Source organism: Terrapene carolina, unplaced genomic scaffold (genome assembly GCF_002925995.2).
Source record: "Terrapene carolina triunguis isolate 2854851 unplaced genomic scaffold, T_m_triunguis-2.0 Scaffold69, whole genome shotgun sequence".
NCBI lineage: Eukaryota > Metazoa > Chordata > Testudines > Emydidae > Terrapene > Terrapene triunguis.
In genome coordinates, this window is record NW_020664420.1 from 9,245,660 (window position 1) to 9,261,924 (window position 16,265).

General features: G+C 42.5%; 2 protein-coding genes across 3 annotated transcripts in view; both read right to left on the reverse strand.

Moving 5' to 3' along the window:
* Positions 1-4,593, reverse strand: part of DYM (dymeclin) — a 337,094-nt gene extending 332,501 nt beyond the window's left edge. For both annotated transcript variants that reach the window (XM_024204114.2, XM_024204113.2), the window contains exon 1: positions 4,449-4,593. The gene's annotated coding sequence lies outside the window, so the exon portion shown is untranslated. The remainder of the gene's footprint in view (positions 1-4,448) is intronic.
* An 8,862-nt stretch (positions 4,594-13,455) lies between these two features.
* CUNH18orf32 (chromosome unknown C18orf32 homolog) lies at positions 13,456-15,865 on the reverse strand. The gene is made up of 2 exons (XM_029910925.1): positions 15,615-15,865; positions 13,456-14,857 (listed from the first exon to the last, which is right to left on the reverse strand). Exons 1-2 carry the CDS (start codon positions 15,840-15,842, stop codon positions 14,783-14,785), a joined length of 303 nt encoding a protein of 100 aa, XP_029766785.1. The 5' UTR covers positions 15,843-15,865; the 3' UTR covers positions 13,456-14,782.
* Between the last annotated feature and the right edge of the window lie 400 nt (positions 15,866-16,265).

Here is a 16,265-nt window from a genome sequence, read left to right on the forward strand (position 1 = left end):
CAGCTGCTGTGGGGAGCCCCGGGCCCTTTAAATCACCGCTGGAGCTCTGGCAGCGGGGCTCGGGCGGGGATTTAAAGGGCCCGGGGCGCACCGCAGCGGCCGGAGCCTCTGGCCCTTTAAATCACCGCCCGAGCCTGGCTGCCCAAGCCCCGGGGCTCCAGCAGCCAGGCTTGGGCAGTGATTTAAAGGGCCCGGGGCTCCACACGAATTCGGATATAACGCGGTAAAGCAGTGGGGCTCCAGTGGCGCTTTAAAGGGCCCGGGGCTCCCCGCTGCTTTACAGTGTTATATCCGAATTCGTGTTATATCAGGTCGCATTCTATCGAGGTAGAGGTGTATACTCATTTCAACCTTATAGCCCTCTTTCCTCTCCCAAAGAGCTTGCCTATTGGCCACAATATACTTCCACAAAGGAAATCTCAACTGTGGCATCTGCAGTGCCTTCTAGGCATGGGAAAGATACTTAGATGTTCATTAAGTTTGATACGAATATAACCTTTTTGCATAGATCAAGTGTTAGAGAGGCAATTATTTTGGCTCCTGTAATCTGGCCACATGTGAGTGTTATGCAGACTCTAAAATAGAGCTAAGTGTCACTAGTTTAAACATAGCTAGAAATCTGTACACTGTATAAAACTGCATACTGCACAGAACAAAAGTAGTCCAACTTTGTTTAGCTTTTTTTTTTAAACATTCATATAAATTATCTTGTACTTCACATTATGATTTATATCTGTATTTTACCCCAAGCTATACCACCAGAGTCAGCTGCTCCAACCACTTGCTCTAAATGAAAATAACGTTGCCAACCAGTTTAATTACTGCAAGGTACAATAGGATTCCTATTTTGAACAGCATTTTCAGGTTCTGAAAAATGAGGATGATCTGCTTTATCCACCCTCTTGGATAACAGACCATCAGACACCAAATAGGATTTCTCAGATTTTAAATATGTCATTGTATCTGCTTTATATAAAAAGCCTTGTCATTTTGTTTTTATGATGCCTAAAGATGAATTTGCAAGGCCAACTTTCAGTCATAAGAGTATTAAAAACACATTGAGATTGAGCACAGCTGTGAAAAATTCTAGAGTTAATATAAACTGATATTTGCTAAAGAAAACTGCTGCAGCACTGAAACTCACAATACACTGAGCACCAAATACTGCAAGTTGTAAAACATTTTAGACAGCCAGGGTCAAGCCTCTCGGCACTAAATCTAGTGTCCAAGGAGGTTTGCTCCTCATTTTTCTCCCCACTACTAGAAGAAAAAATTGAGATCAGACAGTAAGTTTCTCCAGTACCAAGAACTGTCCGGTAGCAGAACCGCACAGGGAGCAGGGGGAGAGACACAAGAGGACTGAGCTCTCATGTGATCACGGGAAAGGTTTAAACATACACAAGGCTAGGCCTGTGCTCTCCACAACCAACTAAGAGGTTGGGATGAAGGGTTCTAAAAAGAGTTCCTCAGGGCCTAAATCACACAGTGAGGGTTTTAAAAATGTATTAAATATTTCCTAGATCTGTGCAATCTATCTATTCCTACAAACACCTAAAGCGATTACTGCCACTGCCTAGAACTAGCATGTTACCCCATATTATATGCCGTGAAAGAAGCTAGTTGTAGGCCCAAAATTTAGATTGCAGAATCAGGACCTAGTTGCACCAGGCACTAGAGGATGCATCATGAAAAGACAGTGCTTAACTTACAATCTAATATAAGATATGAAAAGTAATATGAATATGAGATAATTAATTTTAATTAGAATATTTCCTGAGCACCGTAAGTGTCCTCTGCTCTATTAAGTGCAAAAAGAAAAACAGCAAGAATTGTAAACCATTCCATTGCAACTGAGGCATAATTAGTAAGGGCTGTGATAAGGAACACAAAATATATACACACAGACAACTCTCTTAAAGATCCCGTTCTAGACTCTGCATATAAAAAGATCATAGATGCAACCTGGAGCACTGAGGAGAATCCCTTATGATTCCAACAAGAAGACACTGGGGAAATTTCTTAGTGACTATTCTCATGGTAAACCGCTACAAACAACAGATACTAACAGCATAGGGCCCAGACTTCACAAGCATACAGACAAAAAGTGCCATAGACAGAGATGACCACAGCATGACTATTTAACCATGCATTGAAAGTCATGGTCTTCCCAGCTTTGGCTGCTACAACACATATCCGCAACACATATGGGGCTAGCAAGCCCAATCCTTTTAAAGAAGAAGGAAGACTCAGTGAACCACAAGGATAAGTCTGAGCATTTTATCATTGTATGGGGAACTCTCCATGGAGGCAGTGCTGAGAGTTACTCCAGTACACCCTGTACTTGCTTTAGCAAGCCAATGGACATGTGCAACAGTATGGTAATAGTGGTACTATGAAAATATATGTTACTGATGATTCCATTAAGTCAGAACACTACAGTGTGTGTATCAAACACCTATGTGCACCATATTAAATCCAGGCAAAATTTCCTGCATTCTCTCCTATGACACTTTGAAAAAGCAAAGAGAAAAAGGAAGAAAGGGGAAGGATGGTTCCAGTGGTTACAGAGCTCATCTGGGAATGAGGAACCCAGGGTTCATTTCCCTGCTCCACTACAGACTTCCTGTGTGTCCCTGGGCCTCTCTGTCACTCAATTCCCCATCTATAACATAGAAATAATACCACTTCCCTACCTGTGAGTTCACATACCTGGGGTCCACTATCCACTATTGAGTTCCTTTCACTTGAAACATCCACACTGGAAAAGATGCCACAACAATGTCTAGACTGAACAAGAGGGTATGGCAAAACAACAAACTGACAGAACACACAAAGATCTGTGTTTATCGTGCATGTGTTATCAGTACATTTTTGTATGGGAGCGAGACATGGACCTTATACTCTCATCAGGAAAAGAGGCTCAACAGCTTTCATATGCGTAGCTTTTGTCTAATCTTTGGAATCTCCTGGAGGGACAGTCACCAACACTGAGGTGCTCAAATGGGCCAGCAATATCCAGCATACGAACTCTCCTCAAACAGAGATGCCTCCGCTTGCTTGGCATGTATGACGAATGAATGATGGGCGCAACCCAAAGGACATCCTCTACGGTGAATTGGCATCTGGAAAAAGACCCAAAGGACACCCAAAATTGCATTTCAAGGAAGCGAGGCCTCAAAGAAATGGACATGGATATGGACAAATGGCAAGATCAGACTCAAGGCCGCAGCCTTTGGAAACAAGAGCTTAACAGAGGTCTCCGGAGTTATGAGAGGAAGCCGTCCTGCTTGGCAGAGGAGAAAAGAGCTTGCAGAAGGCAGAGCCCAAAGGCTCGAAACATCACCTTTAAATGTGACAGATGCGGCAGAGATTCTCTCTCTCAATTGGGTCTCTTCAGCCACGTTTGCGGCTGCCATAAAACCAACTGAGTAAATTCTTTACCTCTCAGGGACGCATACCCATGGTCTCTCGAGACTGAAGGATGCCTACTACTACTACCTGCAAGGATAAATGAATTAAAGATTGCAAGGCGCTCAGATACTACGATGATAAACAGTTTTGAATCTCTTCTTACTCTTTTCACTAGTATGTTTATCTAAAACAACAAACAAAAATATTGTAAATGGAACAAAGTACAGATGGCAGCACCAACCAAGGCATAGCAAACACACTTGTTATTGAACTATACTAAAATCCAACAGTATTTAGTTAGTCCTCCTTTATCATCAACATTTACCCTGGCAGATCTGCTACGAGGAAAGGAAGACTCCTTCGCTATAGATTAGTCTTTTAGACACTTTTTAAGAGTATTGTATAACCTGCTCATGATGAAGGATTTTTCTGCATTTCAAAAACATTTTTAAATCTTTGCATTTTTTTTGGAAACCCCCTTGTTTAAATGGGCTCTGGGCCTATCAAGTTACGACCATAGAACATCCCTCCAAATCTCTCTCTCTCACATACACACCCCAACTCCAAACCCTATCAAGTCACAATTCATCCGCTCCCCAAAAGATCACCACCCCTAAAATACTTGCCCGGCCCCTTTTCCAGCGAAGACACACCTGCAGAAGAGAGGCCACTTCCAGCGTGTCTCCCTGTGGCTGGGGAGGCTCTGCCCAGGTAGGAATTAGCTACATCAGATGACATTGGTACAGGTAGCACATTCCTACAGGGAGCAGTTTCTGACTCTACACCGGCACTACACCACTTCTTCCTCCACCTGCCACCCCCTATAGCCCGCCCGCATCGCAACACCCAGTCCTACTCCCCCCGCCCCTCCCAAACCGCCATCTCCCGGGCGGCAGCGACCCCCCAGACACAACCAACCGCCAGCCCCGCGTCTCGAGCCCCAGCCAACCCTAAGCCTCCCCTCCAGGCACCACCCCCTCTCCCCAGAGATGCTCAGCCCCGCACCTGGGGAGGGGGGGAAAGGGGCGGAGACTCACCTGGCTCCTGCTCCCGTGGGAGGGGGTGAGGGGCAGCGGCTGTCGCTCCCCTCCCCGCGCGGCTGGCGGTCGGACGGGCCGGCTCGCTCCCCGGACACCCCACACACCCCTTGGCTCCGCCGGGATCAGGCCGCGTCCATCTTTCCACGTCGTCACCGCCGCAGCTTCCCCTCCCCCGGCTGCGTCCGTCCGCGGCCAACGACAGGCGAGGAGGAGCATGCTGGGAAATGTAGTTCTCTGGGGGACTTTACGGGGGAGCTGGAGGCGCAACCTGCCCAACTCCTGCAGAGCGCGTCCACGAACGGGGCGGGGAGGGGGCCTGCCCCAGGTAGTGCCCACAAGGGAGGGAAATCTACCCCAGTTACCATGCACTGGAGGGCTTGAATCAGGCATTTCTCCCTTGCAATGGGGAGAGAGAGGACTGTCCTGGCCTCAGGAGCATGACCTGAACTCCTTTTCCTACTGCGCTATGCAGCTAAGTTTTCTTGCCCTGTTCTCAATGTTGCTGTGTTACAGAGTGCCTTAAAGTTTATCTCCGGGTTGTGGTGTAATTTAATATAAGATGCTTTTAAGGTTGATTAAGGGGTTTTAAGTCACAGGGTAGGGCATAAGCCAAGAGAAAAGGGAAAGGCTCAGGCCTGACTTTTAAACTTGCAGTTAATGTTCAAGATACATAAGACAGCAGAAGTCATCCAGAGAGGCCTGGTATAAAAACCTAACAAGATAAAGGCAGTATTAACAACCTGATGTGTTTAAAAAATTGTGAGACAAGCCCAAGAGATTGGGTTCATTAGATTTAAAGAATACACTTGTTTTATTTGCATTCTGGTTTTTGAAACTGTTAGTGTTCATATTGGACTCTTTAACAGAAAAAGAGTCCAAGGATTGTGGTGGATTCTCTATTGCTGGCAATTTTAAAGTCAAGATTAGATCTTTTTCTAAAAGATGTGTTCTATTTCAAACAGGAATTAATGCAGGGATATGGCCTGGGTTATATATGAGGTTAAACTAGATGATCACAGTGGTCCCTTCTGGCCTTAGAATCTACATTTTCATGTTTTTCTTTCACAACCGTGCGAAGTTTACTAGAAACTTTCTATTAAACAAATGCCCATGTTCTCATTTACCATGTGACTCCAGGAGCTGGAGTTTTAAGAAAGACTATCTGAAGTACTTATACAGCTCTCATCACTATAGTACCAGAGCTAGGGTTACCATATTTAAAAAATAAAAAAGAGGACACTCCACGGGCCCTGAGCAGAGCAGCTGGAGCCCGGGAGGGGAAGTGCCCGGCCGGCGGCTCGGGGTCCGGAGGCAAGGGGGCTGCCCGAAGCCAGTAGCGCTCGGGCAGCTTGGCTCTTAAACAGAGCCGAAGAGTCAGGGGAGGAGCAGAGCAGCTGGAGCCCAGGAGGGGAAGTGCCCGGCCGGTATTTTTCCCGGACATGTTCGGCTTTTTGGCAATTCCCCCCGGACGGGGGTTTGATTATCAAAAAGCCGGACATGTCCGGGAAAAACCGGACGTATGGTAACCCTAACCAGAGCACTTCACAATCGCAACAGCCCTGTGAGGTAGGAAAATGCTGTTATCCTGATTTTACAGATAAGGAGCTGAGGCACAGGGGCTAAGGCTGTGTCTACACTACAGACCTTACAGCGGCACAGCTATGCCGCTGCAACTGCACCACTGTAAGGTCTCCCATGTAGCCGCACTATGCCAATGGGAGAGAGCTCTCTCCTCAGCATAATTAAACCATCCTCAAGAAGCAGCAGTATTGATGCTGGTGGGAGAGCAGCCAAGGGGTGTTTCGTTTAATAAATACTCCCAAGAGTAGAGTGAGATCCCAGATAATAAGATCCATGATGATAAGTTACATTCACTTAGCACCTGTTAGTTAAAAGATTCTCAAATACTCAAACTATAGCTGGGGATTGCTTCATCCACTAATAAATGCCATTGCCTCAGGGATGGAACACAGCAGCTGTTTAACAGTGCATACAATTTTTTTCTTTCCATCCTAAAATATTGTTATCCCCTTGATTCTACAGGGGAATTTAAGTAGGTAGAATATAGCTAATTTACTCATGACATCAGAATTAATACAAACTTGGCAAACTCATGCAAAAAGTACTATGGGATCTTAATGATCTCATGTGGTTGGAGTCCCAATTTTATGTCTCCTCCAAAACCACTAGACTATCACCTACTGAGCCAAGGTGGGTGAGATATCTTTTTATTGGACCAACTTCTGTTGGGGTAAGAAAGAAGCTTTCGAGCTTCCACCATGCATTTAACTGTGACACTCTACCTTTTTGAGAGCTCTGTGTAAGCTCAAAAGTTTTTGTCTCTTTCACCAACAGAAATTGATCCAATAAAAGATATTACCTCACCCACTTTGTCTCTCTAATATTCTGGGAACAATAGGGTTACAAAAACACTGCAGATATTACCTACTGCATCACATATATACTACTACCTGCAGGATTTGGGTTTTCTTTGGTTGTCTCATATTTAATTGCTAACTAATTGCATCCATACTTAGCTTATAAGATCTGATATGTTCACAGTCCAATGTGGTGTGACTCCATCAGTCAATGTCTATTTGACTTGTTTAGATTTTAGTTTTTAAATAATTATTTACATTTAAATCCCCCTTTACATTGGGACATTTATAACCTTGACTCAGAGAACTTGGGTCCATTCATGGATTCATATGACACCACTTTCCTATAAGACTGGAAACAGAACTATAATACTGCAGTTGTCATCCTTCTAATTAATTCTGCTTATAGCCAGAGGCTTTTCTCATTACCTGTTGAGATATTCTGGGATATTCCTTAATGTCTTGGCCTAATTTCATTTTCTGATAATAGTACAGTACTTTCAATTAATGAGAACTCAGATAAATATAAAAAGTTGAATGAAAAGCAACTGTTACAGCAATAGGAACATAGGATTTGGCATACTACATCAGACTCTTGGGTTATCAGATCACTTACCCTGCTTCTGGCAACATCCAGTATATGTGTGTGTGTGTGTGTGTGTGTGTGTATATATAGCTATCTAGCACTGTATTTTAAGGTTTTCTATTGTGTCCATCAATATCTATTCAATTAAGTATCTCATTCTTCCACTGAAGATGAAAACTCTCATAGTGTCATGAGCCCAATCCTGTTATCTGTGTGCACAAAATTATATATAAAATTCGAGTAATGCAAATGTAAGCAATAGTATTTTAACCTTGCTACAGGCAGACAATATATGACAAAGCAACATAATCTGCCTTAGAACATAAGCACAATATATAAATGATCATTTATTTATGCAATAGTAAGTGATTTGGGATGGGGACTGTAATTTGTTGAAGTGGGAGGAGTGTTTGGGGACTGCAGGAGGTAGTTTGCAGTCACTCCCTAGGAAGAGAGAGATGATTTGGAGCTGGTACACCCAGAGAAGATCTCCTGGTTAAGCCAGGGTGGTCTCATTCCATACTTCCTCTCATTCCTACGCAGTGTATAGTTTGCTGTTGTGCCCTTAATAATGTCTCCTTGAAAAACTGCCAACTTCCTGAGTTTGCTAAAGTCTGCCTTCTTGAAATCCATTATCTTCATTGTGCTGTTTTCTCTCCTACCATTTCTTAGAATTGTGAACTCTCTCATTTCATGATCACTTTCACCTAAGTTCCTTCCACTTTCAAATTCTCAATGAGTTCCTTCCCATTTGTTAAAATCAAATCTAGAACAGCCTCTCCCCTAGTAGCTTTCTCCACATTCTGAAATAAAAAATTGTCCCCAATCTGTGCCCTGCTGTGTTATTTTCCCACAGATGGCTGGAGCGTGGTCTACACTAACGAGGAAAGTTGATCTAAATTGCGCCAGTTAAGTTACATAACTTAAGGCGACATAGCTTAGTTCAACTTACAGCGGTGTCTACTCTGTGCTATGTTGATGCTCTCCAGTCAACATAGCTTTCACCCCTTGGGGAGGTAGAGTATTGAAGTCACCAGGAGAGCGCTCTCCCATCAACTTATCGCGTCTTCACCAGACCCACTAAATCGACACCGCTGCATCAATCACAGCAGCGCCGATTTAGCCGGTGGTGAAGACAAGCCCTAGGCAGGGTGGATTTGATTTAAATCACTAGTCAGGAAGACTCAATTTAATCATGGATTTCTACATAAAAGGGCATTCTTGTTGGTTGTTATAACCTTAATACATATTCTTCACAACTCAAAGATAAATGAGACCCAAACTGGGTCTCTTTTACGGCCTGCTGCCATTATAGGTTTTCCCTTCTAGTGAGAGAATGGTATGGTAGATGTCAAATCAATGAAGGTGAAAAGGTGGGAGTTGCCCTATCATCTCTAAGAGGCTAATTAATTAAGATGAGGCATTATCAGCAGGAGAAAAAAAACTTTTGTGGTGATAATCAAGATGACCATTTCAGACAGTTTGACAAGAAGGTGTGAGGATACTTAACATGGGGAAATAGATTTAATGTGTGTAATGGTTTAGCCATTCCCAGTCTTTATTCAAGCCTAAATTGATGGTATCTAGTTTGCATATTAATTCAAGTTCAGCAGTTTCTCATTGGAGTCTGTTTTTGAAGCTTTTCTATTGCAAGATTGCCACCTTTAAGTCTGTTACTGAGTGACCAGAGAGGTTGAAGTGTTCTCCTACTGGTTTTTGAATGTTATAATTCCTGATGTCAGATTTGCGTCCATTTATTCTTTTGCATAGAGACTGTCCGGTTTGGCCAATGTACATGGCAGAAGGGCATTGCTGGCACATGATGGCATATATCACATTGGTAGATGTGCAGGTGAACGAGCCCCTGATGATGTGGCTGATGTGATTAGGTCCTATGATGATGTCACTTGAATAGATATGTGGACAGAGTTGACATCGGGCTTTGTTGCAAGGATAGACTCCTGGGTTAGTGTTTTTGTTCTGTTGCTGGTGAGTATTTGCTTCAGGTTGGGGGGCTGTCTGTAAGCAAGGACAGGTCTGTCTCCCAAGATCTGTGAGACTGAGGGATCATCTTTCAGGATAGGTTGTAGATCTTTGATGCACTGGAGAGGTTTTAGTTGGGGGCTGAAAGTGACGGCTAGTGGCTTTTTTCTTTGTTGGGCCTGTCCTGTAGTAGGTGACTTCTGGGTACTCCTCTGGCTCTGTCAATCTGTTTTTTCATTAAAACAGGAAAAGTTACTGATGTATATTAGGCTATGGCCCACTCTTCCATTGCTTGTGGCTGGAGCCTCATCTCTTGGGATGTCCCAAAACTGAACTTAAAGAGATAAGTCATACAAGAATGTTTCCTATTAATACATGGCAGAGGGGAGGGGGAACTGAACTTCTTATTTTAATATTCCACTTAACAGTTGATTATTTTATTCTGTATGGCACAGGTAACAACGCCTGTAGTTAAAGTTCCACAACATTTCCCATTATAAAAACCCTGTTCCTTTTTTATAACTTTGCCAAACTTCAACCGTTCAGTTTGAAATTTTCCATGCTTTAGTGCCTGTCTCAGCCTGAACTCTTTTTTGAAAGTTAACAAAGATGGTTCAACCGATCCCAAGAACGAGATTAGGGGAAAGTGTTTTGCCCAGGTTAAATTTTTTTTACAACCATTTTGTTGAGAAGCTCTAGGGCTAACGAGCTTTGGAGCAGGGACTTGAAATGTAACCTGGGTCTCTTGTTCCTGTTGCTGTCCCTGTGAACACTTGGCCCAAGTTATAAGCCTTTGAAAGATCTCAGTATGCAGATAGTCAGACTTGTTATTTTGGCTTCACAGGTCTTCCAAAGATTCCATTTGTGCTGAGCATGCTCCAGCTCAGGGCTGCAGGGGCCATGCAGGACCTTCCCTGCAATTGATGCTGCCAAGAAAAATTACATTCGAAACACTAAGGTTGCAAAGTCAAGCATTTGCAGGCTAGGAAATGACACTTGTTGCAGAGGATAATGGGGTGGGGAGGTGAGGAGGGGAACATGGCCTCCAGAATCAGATGAGGAGACAACTCAGCCCTGAGGAACACAGATTTCTACAGGTGACGGCAGAGTGTCTTTGCAAACAGGAATCCATAAAAGGGATTCTACGGAGGGTGCTGGGGCTGATGGTGAGGTTGGTGGGTTTGTCACAGCACCAGCCAGTCTGCAGAGTCATGGGATATGGTTCACACATTCCCCTGCTGCAGTCACTCCTCCTTGCTTCTCTGTTAGGTCTCCTGGATTTCTTGGGAGGTTCCCAACTAGATTATTAGTATTCACTGGCCAAAAGAGAGTGAGAGTGACTCTGTAGCCTAGTGGATTAAGGAGGTAGAAGGTAAAGATTCAAATCTTCTCTCTACCTGACTTAATTTGAATCCACATCTCTTACCTCCCCAAGTGAGTGCCTTAAACACCTGCCTATAGTCATTCTTTCTGGCCCAATGAATATTTGAGTTTATACAAAGTAGAACAGCTTTAAAAGTAGAGTGTGAGAGTAGACTAGTCTCCAGTTCTCAGATAAAGTGACTCACAGGGGTGGGTTATCTCTTGCATGAGGGAGTCTTGCCTGTGGTAGCTAGGTGTCAGGGAGCTATCAGCAACTCTCACTCTCCTCCAGATTACACAGCCCTGTCTTTGCCTTGCAGGTTAAAAAGAGGTGCACTTAAGTGCCCTTGAAATATTCCCAAGAGATATCCAGCCCCTGACATTGGCTACTTACATAAATTCTGGATCCTCTGTTTCCAAAGAAAGTGTACCCCAGTTTTACCTTAGGTTCTGCACTGCTCCTGTATAACACAGTGTACTTATAAAACAAAAGAATTATTTAAGAAAGAACATATGAACAGCCATACTGAGTCAGACCAAAGTCCATCTAGCCCAGTATCCTGCCTTCCAACAGTGGCCAATGCCAAGTGCACCAGAGGGAATGAACAGAACAGGTAATCATCTAGTGATCCATCCCCTGTGGCCCATTCTCAGCTTCTGGCAAACAGAGGCCAGGGACACCATCCCTACCCATCCTGGCTAATAGCCATTGATGGACCTATCCTTCCTGAACTTGCCTAGTTCTGTTTTGAACCCTGTTATAGTCTTGGCCTTCACAACATCCTCTGGCAAGGAGTTCCACAGGTTGTCTGTGAGTTGTGTGGAAAAAATACTTCCAGTAGAAACAAGAATGGAAACAAATGGTTACAATATAAAACAAAATCATAAAATGTGAATTAGAACTTACACTTAATTGTTACCTTTCCTAGGTAATAAAGTCGGGTTCTACCTCCTCTCCCCCTGTCAAAGTGCAGTCTGGCACAGAACTGGATGGCTTCCCAAGGACCAGGATCTAATCTTTCATGAAACACCCCTGCTCAACAAGATGTCTCCTCAATGAACGGATGCAGAGTGTCTTTCTCCATCCTGTGATATACTGAATCAGTCTTTTGGCTTTATTCATAGACAGGATGATCTCATGTCTCCTATAATGTTCCTTTTTACTTCCAAGTGGTTTTCACTGTTTGCAGTTGTCTGATTGTTTTCCACTGATGGTTCTGGCATAAGGGAATGGTAGAGATAGGGCTTTACCTTACTGGTTAACCAAGTAGGGGGAAAAACAACCTCCCACTTGAATGGGCCAACACTGAGACATAGTCACCAGGGACTCTCAACTTTTACTTCAAGGCCATAAGGAATAGATTTCAATATAGTTACATTATTCCTTAAAACTACCCATATAATCGTTGCAAGTTGTGTGTGAGTATTGCTAAGTTATAAGCTTTCAGCTGAGACCTCACATGCAACCCTTCATGAAGAAATACTCTGAAAGTGGTACTATATTAAGTATAATGAGTTTGTCAGGTCTGACACAGGATGGGCTTGTAAAGGACAATAAACCCTTTTTCCAGATGGCACCAATGGGCCTGTCACAGGTGTCTATATGCATCTTTAGGCACCTCATCCTGGCCCTAGGGGAGCTTCAGACTAAACCCACAGGAGCTTGATCTGCATAATGTGTAAAAATACCACTTATAAAGAACCAGGCAGAGACAGATGCATCCTGGAGGTGTATGCCTGGCTGCCAGGATGGTGTTGCCAAGAGGGCTTTGGCTTCCTTGACCATGGGATGTTGTTTTGAGAAGAACTGCTGAGCAGAGATGGGGTCCACCTACTGAAGAAGGGGAAGAGCATCTTTGGATACAGACTGGCTCACCTAGTGAGGGGGGCTTTATATTAGGTTTGATGGGGGCAAGAGACAAAAGACCAGAGGTAAGTCAAAAACATGGAGACCTGGGAAAAGGGTCAGAATCTGGGGAGAACATGGGCCATTATAGCAGGGATAAGGGAGAAAATAGAGGGGAAATCAAATTGGTATCTTAGAGGTCTGTATACTATTGTGAGACGTATGGGGAATAAGCAGGAAGAACTAGAAATGCTGGTTGTTAAACACAACTATGACAGTTGGCATCACAGGTAATACACATGACTGGAATGTTGGTATAGGAGGATACAGCTTGCTCAGAAAGGACAGGCAGAGAAAAAAAGGAGAAGGTATTGCCTTAGATATCAAAGATGCATACACTTGGACTGAGTTTGAGATGGAAATAGGAGATAGACTTGTTAAAAGTCTCTGGGTAAGGATAAAATGGGTAACAAACAAGGGTGATATCATGGTAGAGGTCTACTATAGGCCACCTAGCCAGGAAGATGTGGCAGATGAGGCTTTTTTCCCCCAACAAACAAAATAATCCAAAACACAGGACTTGGTAGTGACGGGGGATTTAACGGCCAGGGTGGATAAAAATCAATGATTTAAAAAAAAAATTAAAGATTTTTTTTTATAATAGTTTTAATTAAGATACGTTATAGATCAAAGATATCTCATCATGGAATAGGGATTATAAATTCAAATTATATAGTATGAGACAATATATTCACGTAATGTTTACGAAAAGTTTTATAAATGAGTTCCAATAGTTCATGGATTAGGGACCCAATCTTATGGGTTCCAGGGGCTTCTGTATAGATTATTTAGGTTAATCTTTCTATCTACCCAATGGGACTCAGTGCTGTGTCTCCTAGTTATGCCCTCCATGAACCACCCAAAATAGTTCTTCTCCAGACCTGTCACATATTTTTGGACTATTCAGTAGAAGCCCCTCCTCTGAATTGCCTTGACTCACGTACGATTCCAAACAGAACAGTTGCACTGGAGGTGTATACAGAAAGGGACTATTACCTTTACGCTCTGCAGAGCTGAGAGGCATCTAAAATAGCACAGTTTCCATTAATAGAGTTAGGAGCAGAGCAGGACAGAAAGCAGCTTTTCCTATTGGGGGCCAGACCTGGCACTGGATGAGAAGTCAGGAAGCCAGCCACAAACAAAGCAAGCAGTTCAGATGCCATCCCTGTGTTGGGGTCCCGGTCTATATAATATTCCCCTAAGCTTTGAGACTTTTCCATTCCAAGAACTAAATTTTAAAATAGAAAGAAAAAAAACTAGAAACATTTTATAAGAAACAAGTTTTAATAAAATGCCATTTTGTTTTAATTAAGTTACATAAGTAGGTTAACCAGATTTTTCTGGACTTATTCTGAATTTTACAATTCTGACATCTACAATCTTAACTATGGCGGCTTGCACACAACATAGTAATTTTCTCATGCTACATCCCTGCCATTCCTCAGGGCTTGCTTTCTGCTTCCAATAAACTAAATAAATCCTGTAAATATTGCACCTATTCTAGCTTATTGGTTACCAGGTGGAGATCTCTTTTTATAAGTTTTCTTCATAGCATTGCCAAGAAACACGCTGGTGTCCTCAGTGCAATCCAGAACATCTTTAGCAGGGATGGGAGAGTTATAGCTCTTAGAGCAAGAGATTGCACATTACTCCATCAAACTATATTGGATGAAACCCTAACCTTTTGCATGAGGCTCTGAGAGCAGAGTAATGAGCTACAATGAAGTTTGAGTTTCAGGAACTGTTATAAAATACATGGATTTTAGATGCATTACAAGACAACTATAAGAAACTGACACATTTACCATGTAAAGCTTCATTTATTGATAAAAATAAATTAATCTAGGCTATCTAACCTTATCATCTGAACTGCATTACAGATGCAGAGAATTTCAGTGAGTAAAATGTAGTAAGGAATAAGAATAGTTTAAAACAACTTCTCAAACATCTTAAAGAGAGAGCTGCTAAATTCACCCATTTCAGTGGCAGAGGAAACCCTCTGCTATAAACAACTCATGCTTCCTTTCAGGTAGAAGGGCCACCAAATCTCAAAGTGGGAACAGTATCACCAGTTCACATTGTACAGCAAAGAAAAGTTCCTAATGAACAAGTTCCTTTAATCAGTCTTCTTGTCAGAAACTTCCGTTGGTCCCTTTGCAGTGATTCCATTTGCGACCCCATTGCTTTCAATCTGAAATTGGAAGTAAGAGAGAGTACCATGAACAAATGGCAAAGAAAAAAATTCTTCACATTCAGAACCCTAGAGTTTAGTTGGGGAGGAAAGAATGAAGAGAGGAGTTCAGAACATCTGCCTCAGTTCTGAGAAATTTGCACTAACAGACTGAAATTTAAAGAAGTTAGGTAAAGTCTTATATACAATTCTTACTTTCTAAAAGGCCAGAGGGAAAAAAAAGTATATAGAAGAGCTTATGCCCATTTCTTTGGATATTAACATGTAATTATGGTAAAAAAAGTTACCGTGTTATAAAAAAACAAAACAAAAAAGCCACTTGAAACATGTTGGTCAGTAAACACGACTTTTTACTGGGACTGTAGAGCCAGTACAAGAAACTGGCTTCAGTTCTGCTTAATGCATCAGATTTAGGATTAGGATTTAATTGCTGAATTTTTTGTAGTGGAGAAGTAAGGAGTCAGAAAAGCTCTTAAGCAGAACTATTAGATATAGCTGGGATAGAGCATGCCATTCTAGGATGATTCTGTTCCAAGAGGTCTCAGAGGTTGATTTGGGGCAATTGTTCTCCCTACTTAAGAAAACTGTACCTGGTTAGACAGTCACAACCTTTTCTGTCATATCTGAATTTCCCCCAAAACAATCCACCATGCCCTTGTGACTTCCAGGTTGGATTGTTATAGGGTGCTCTACTTGGGGATTCCTTGCTTAGCTACCTCCCTCCCTCCTCTAACGTGCTTTAAAATATATTGCTTACCTTATACATTCCAAAATCATCTGTTGGGCCTAGGTTTGTGGTTGACGTCCCCAGAATAGTTCCAGTACTGTCTCCTTGACCTTGTTTGGTGGCCAGTGTTCCCTGCACAGCTTTCCTAGGCCATATGCGCTTAATGAAAGGTGAAATTATAGGGTAGACATATGGCTCAAGGAATTTCTTATAGACCCAGAGCAGAATTGGAATGACGATACAAGGAATGCACACCATGGTTCTTTCCAATCCTCTGACAGAATCTGTTGATATAAGAGGCAATAAAATAGAATTGAAAACCAAGGGACTGACGTTTTTAAAAAAAAAAAAAAAAAATTACTTATAAAAAAAACTTTGCAATGCTTTAAGTTTAAGAAACCAGTTTAAGTCTAATTTACATCAACATGTCTACTGCTTGCTCTTCATCTTTCCAACAGCTTATACAATAGAAACAGTGGATTTGTTTCTATAATGCAGTGTTTGGGTTGCAAACAATGCATGGGGGGGGGATAGAGGAAATCTTTGTTAAAACTTCAATTGATCCCAACTCTTCCATTAAGTTATGCAAGCAAACAATATATGTCTTGAGACACCCCTTCTTCCCAAAAGTCTTCCAGCAAAGACCAGAATTGGCATGCATGACATGTCAATGGCCAGATG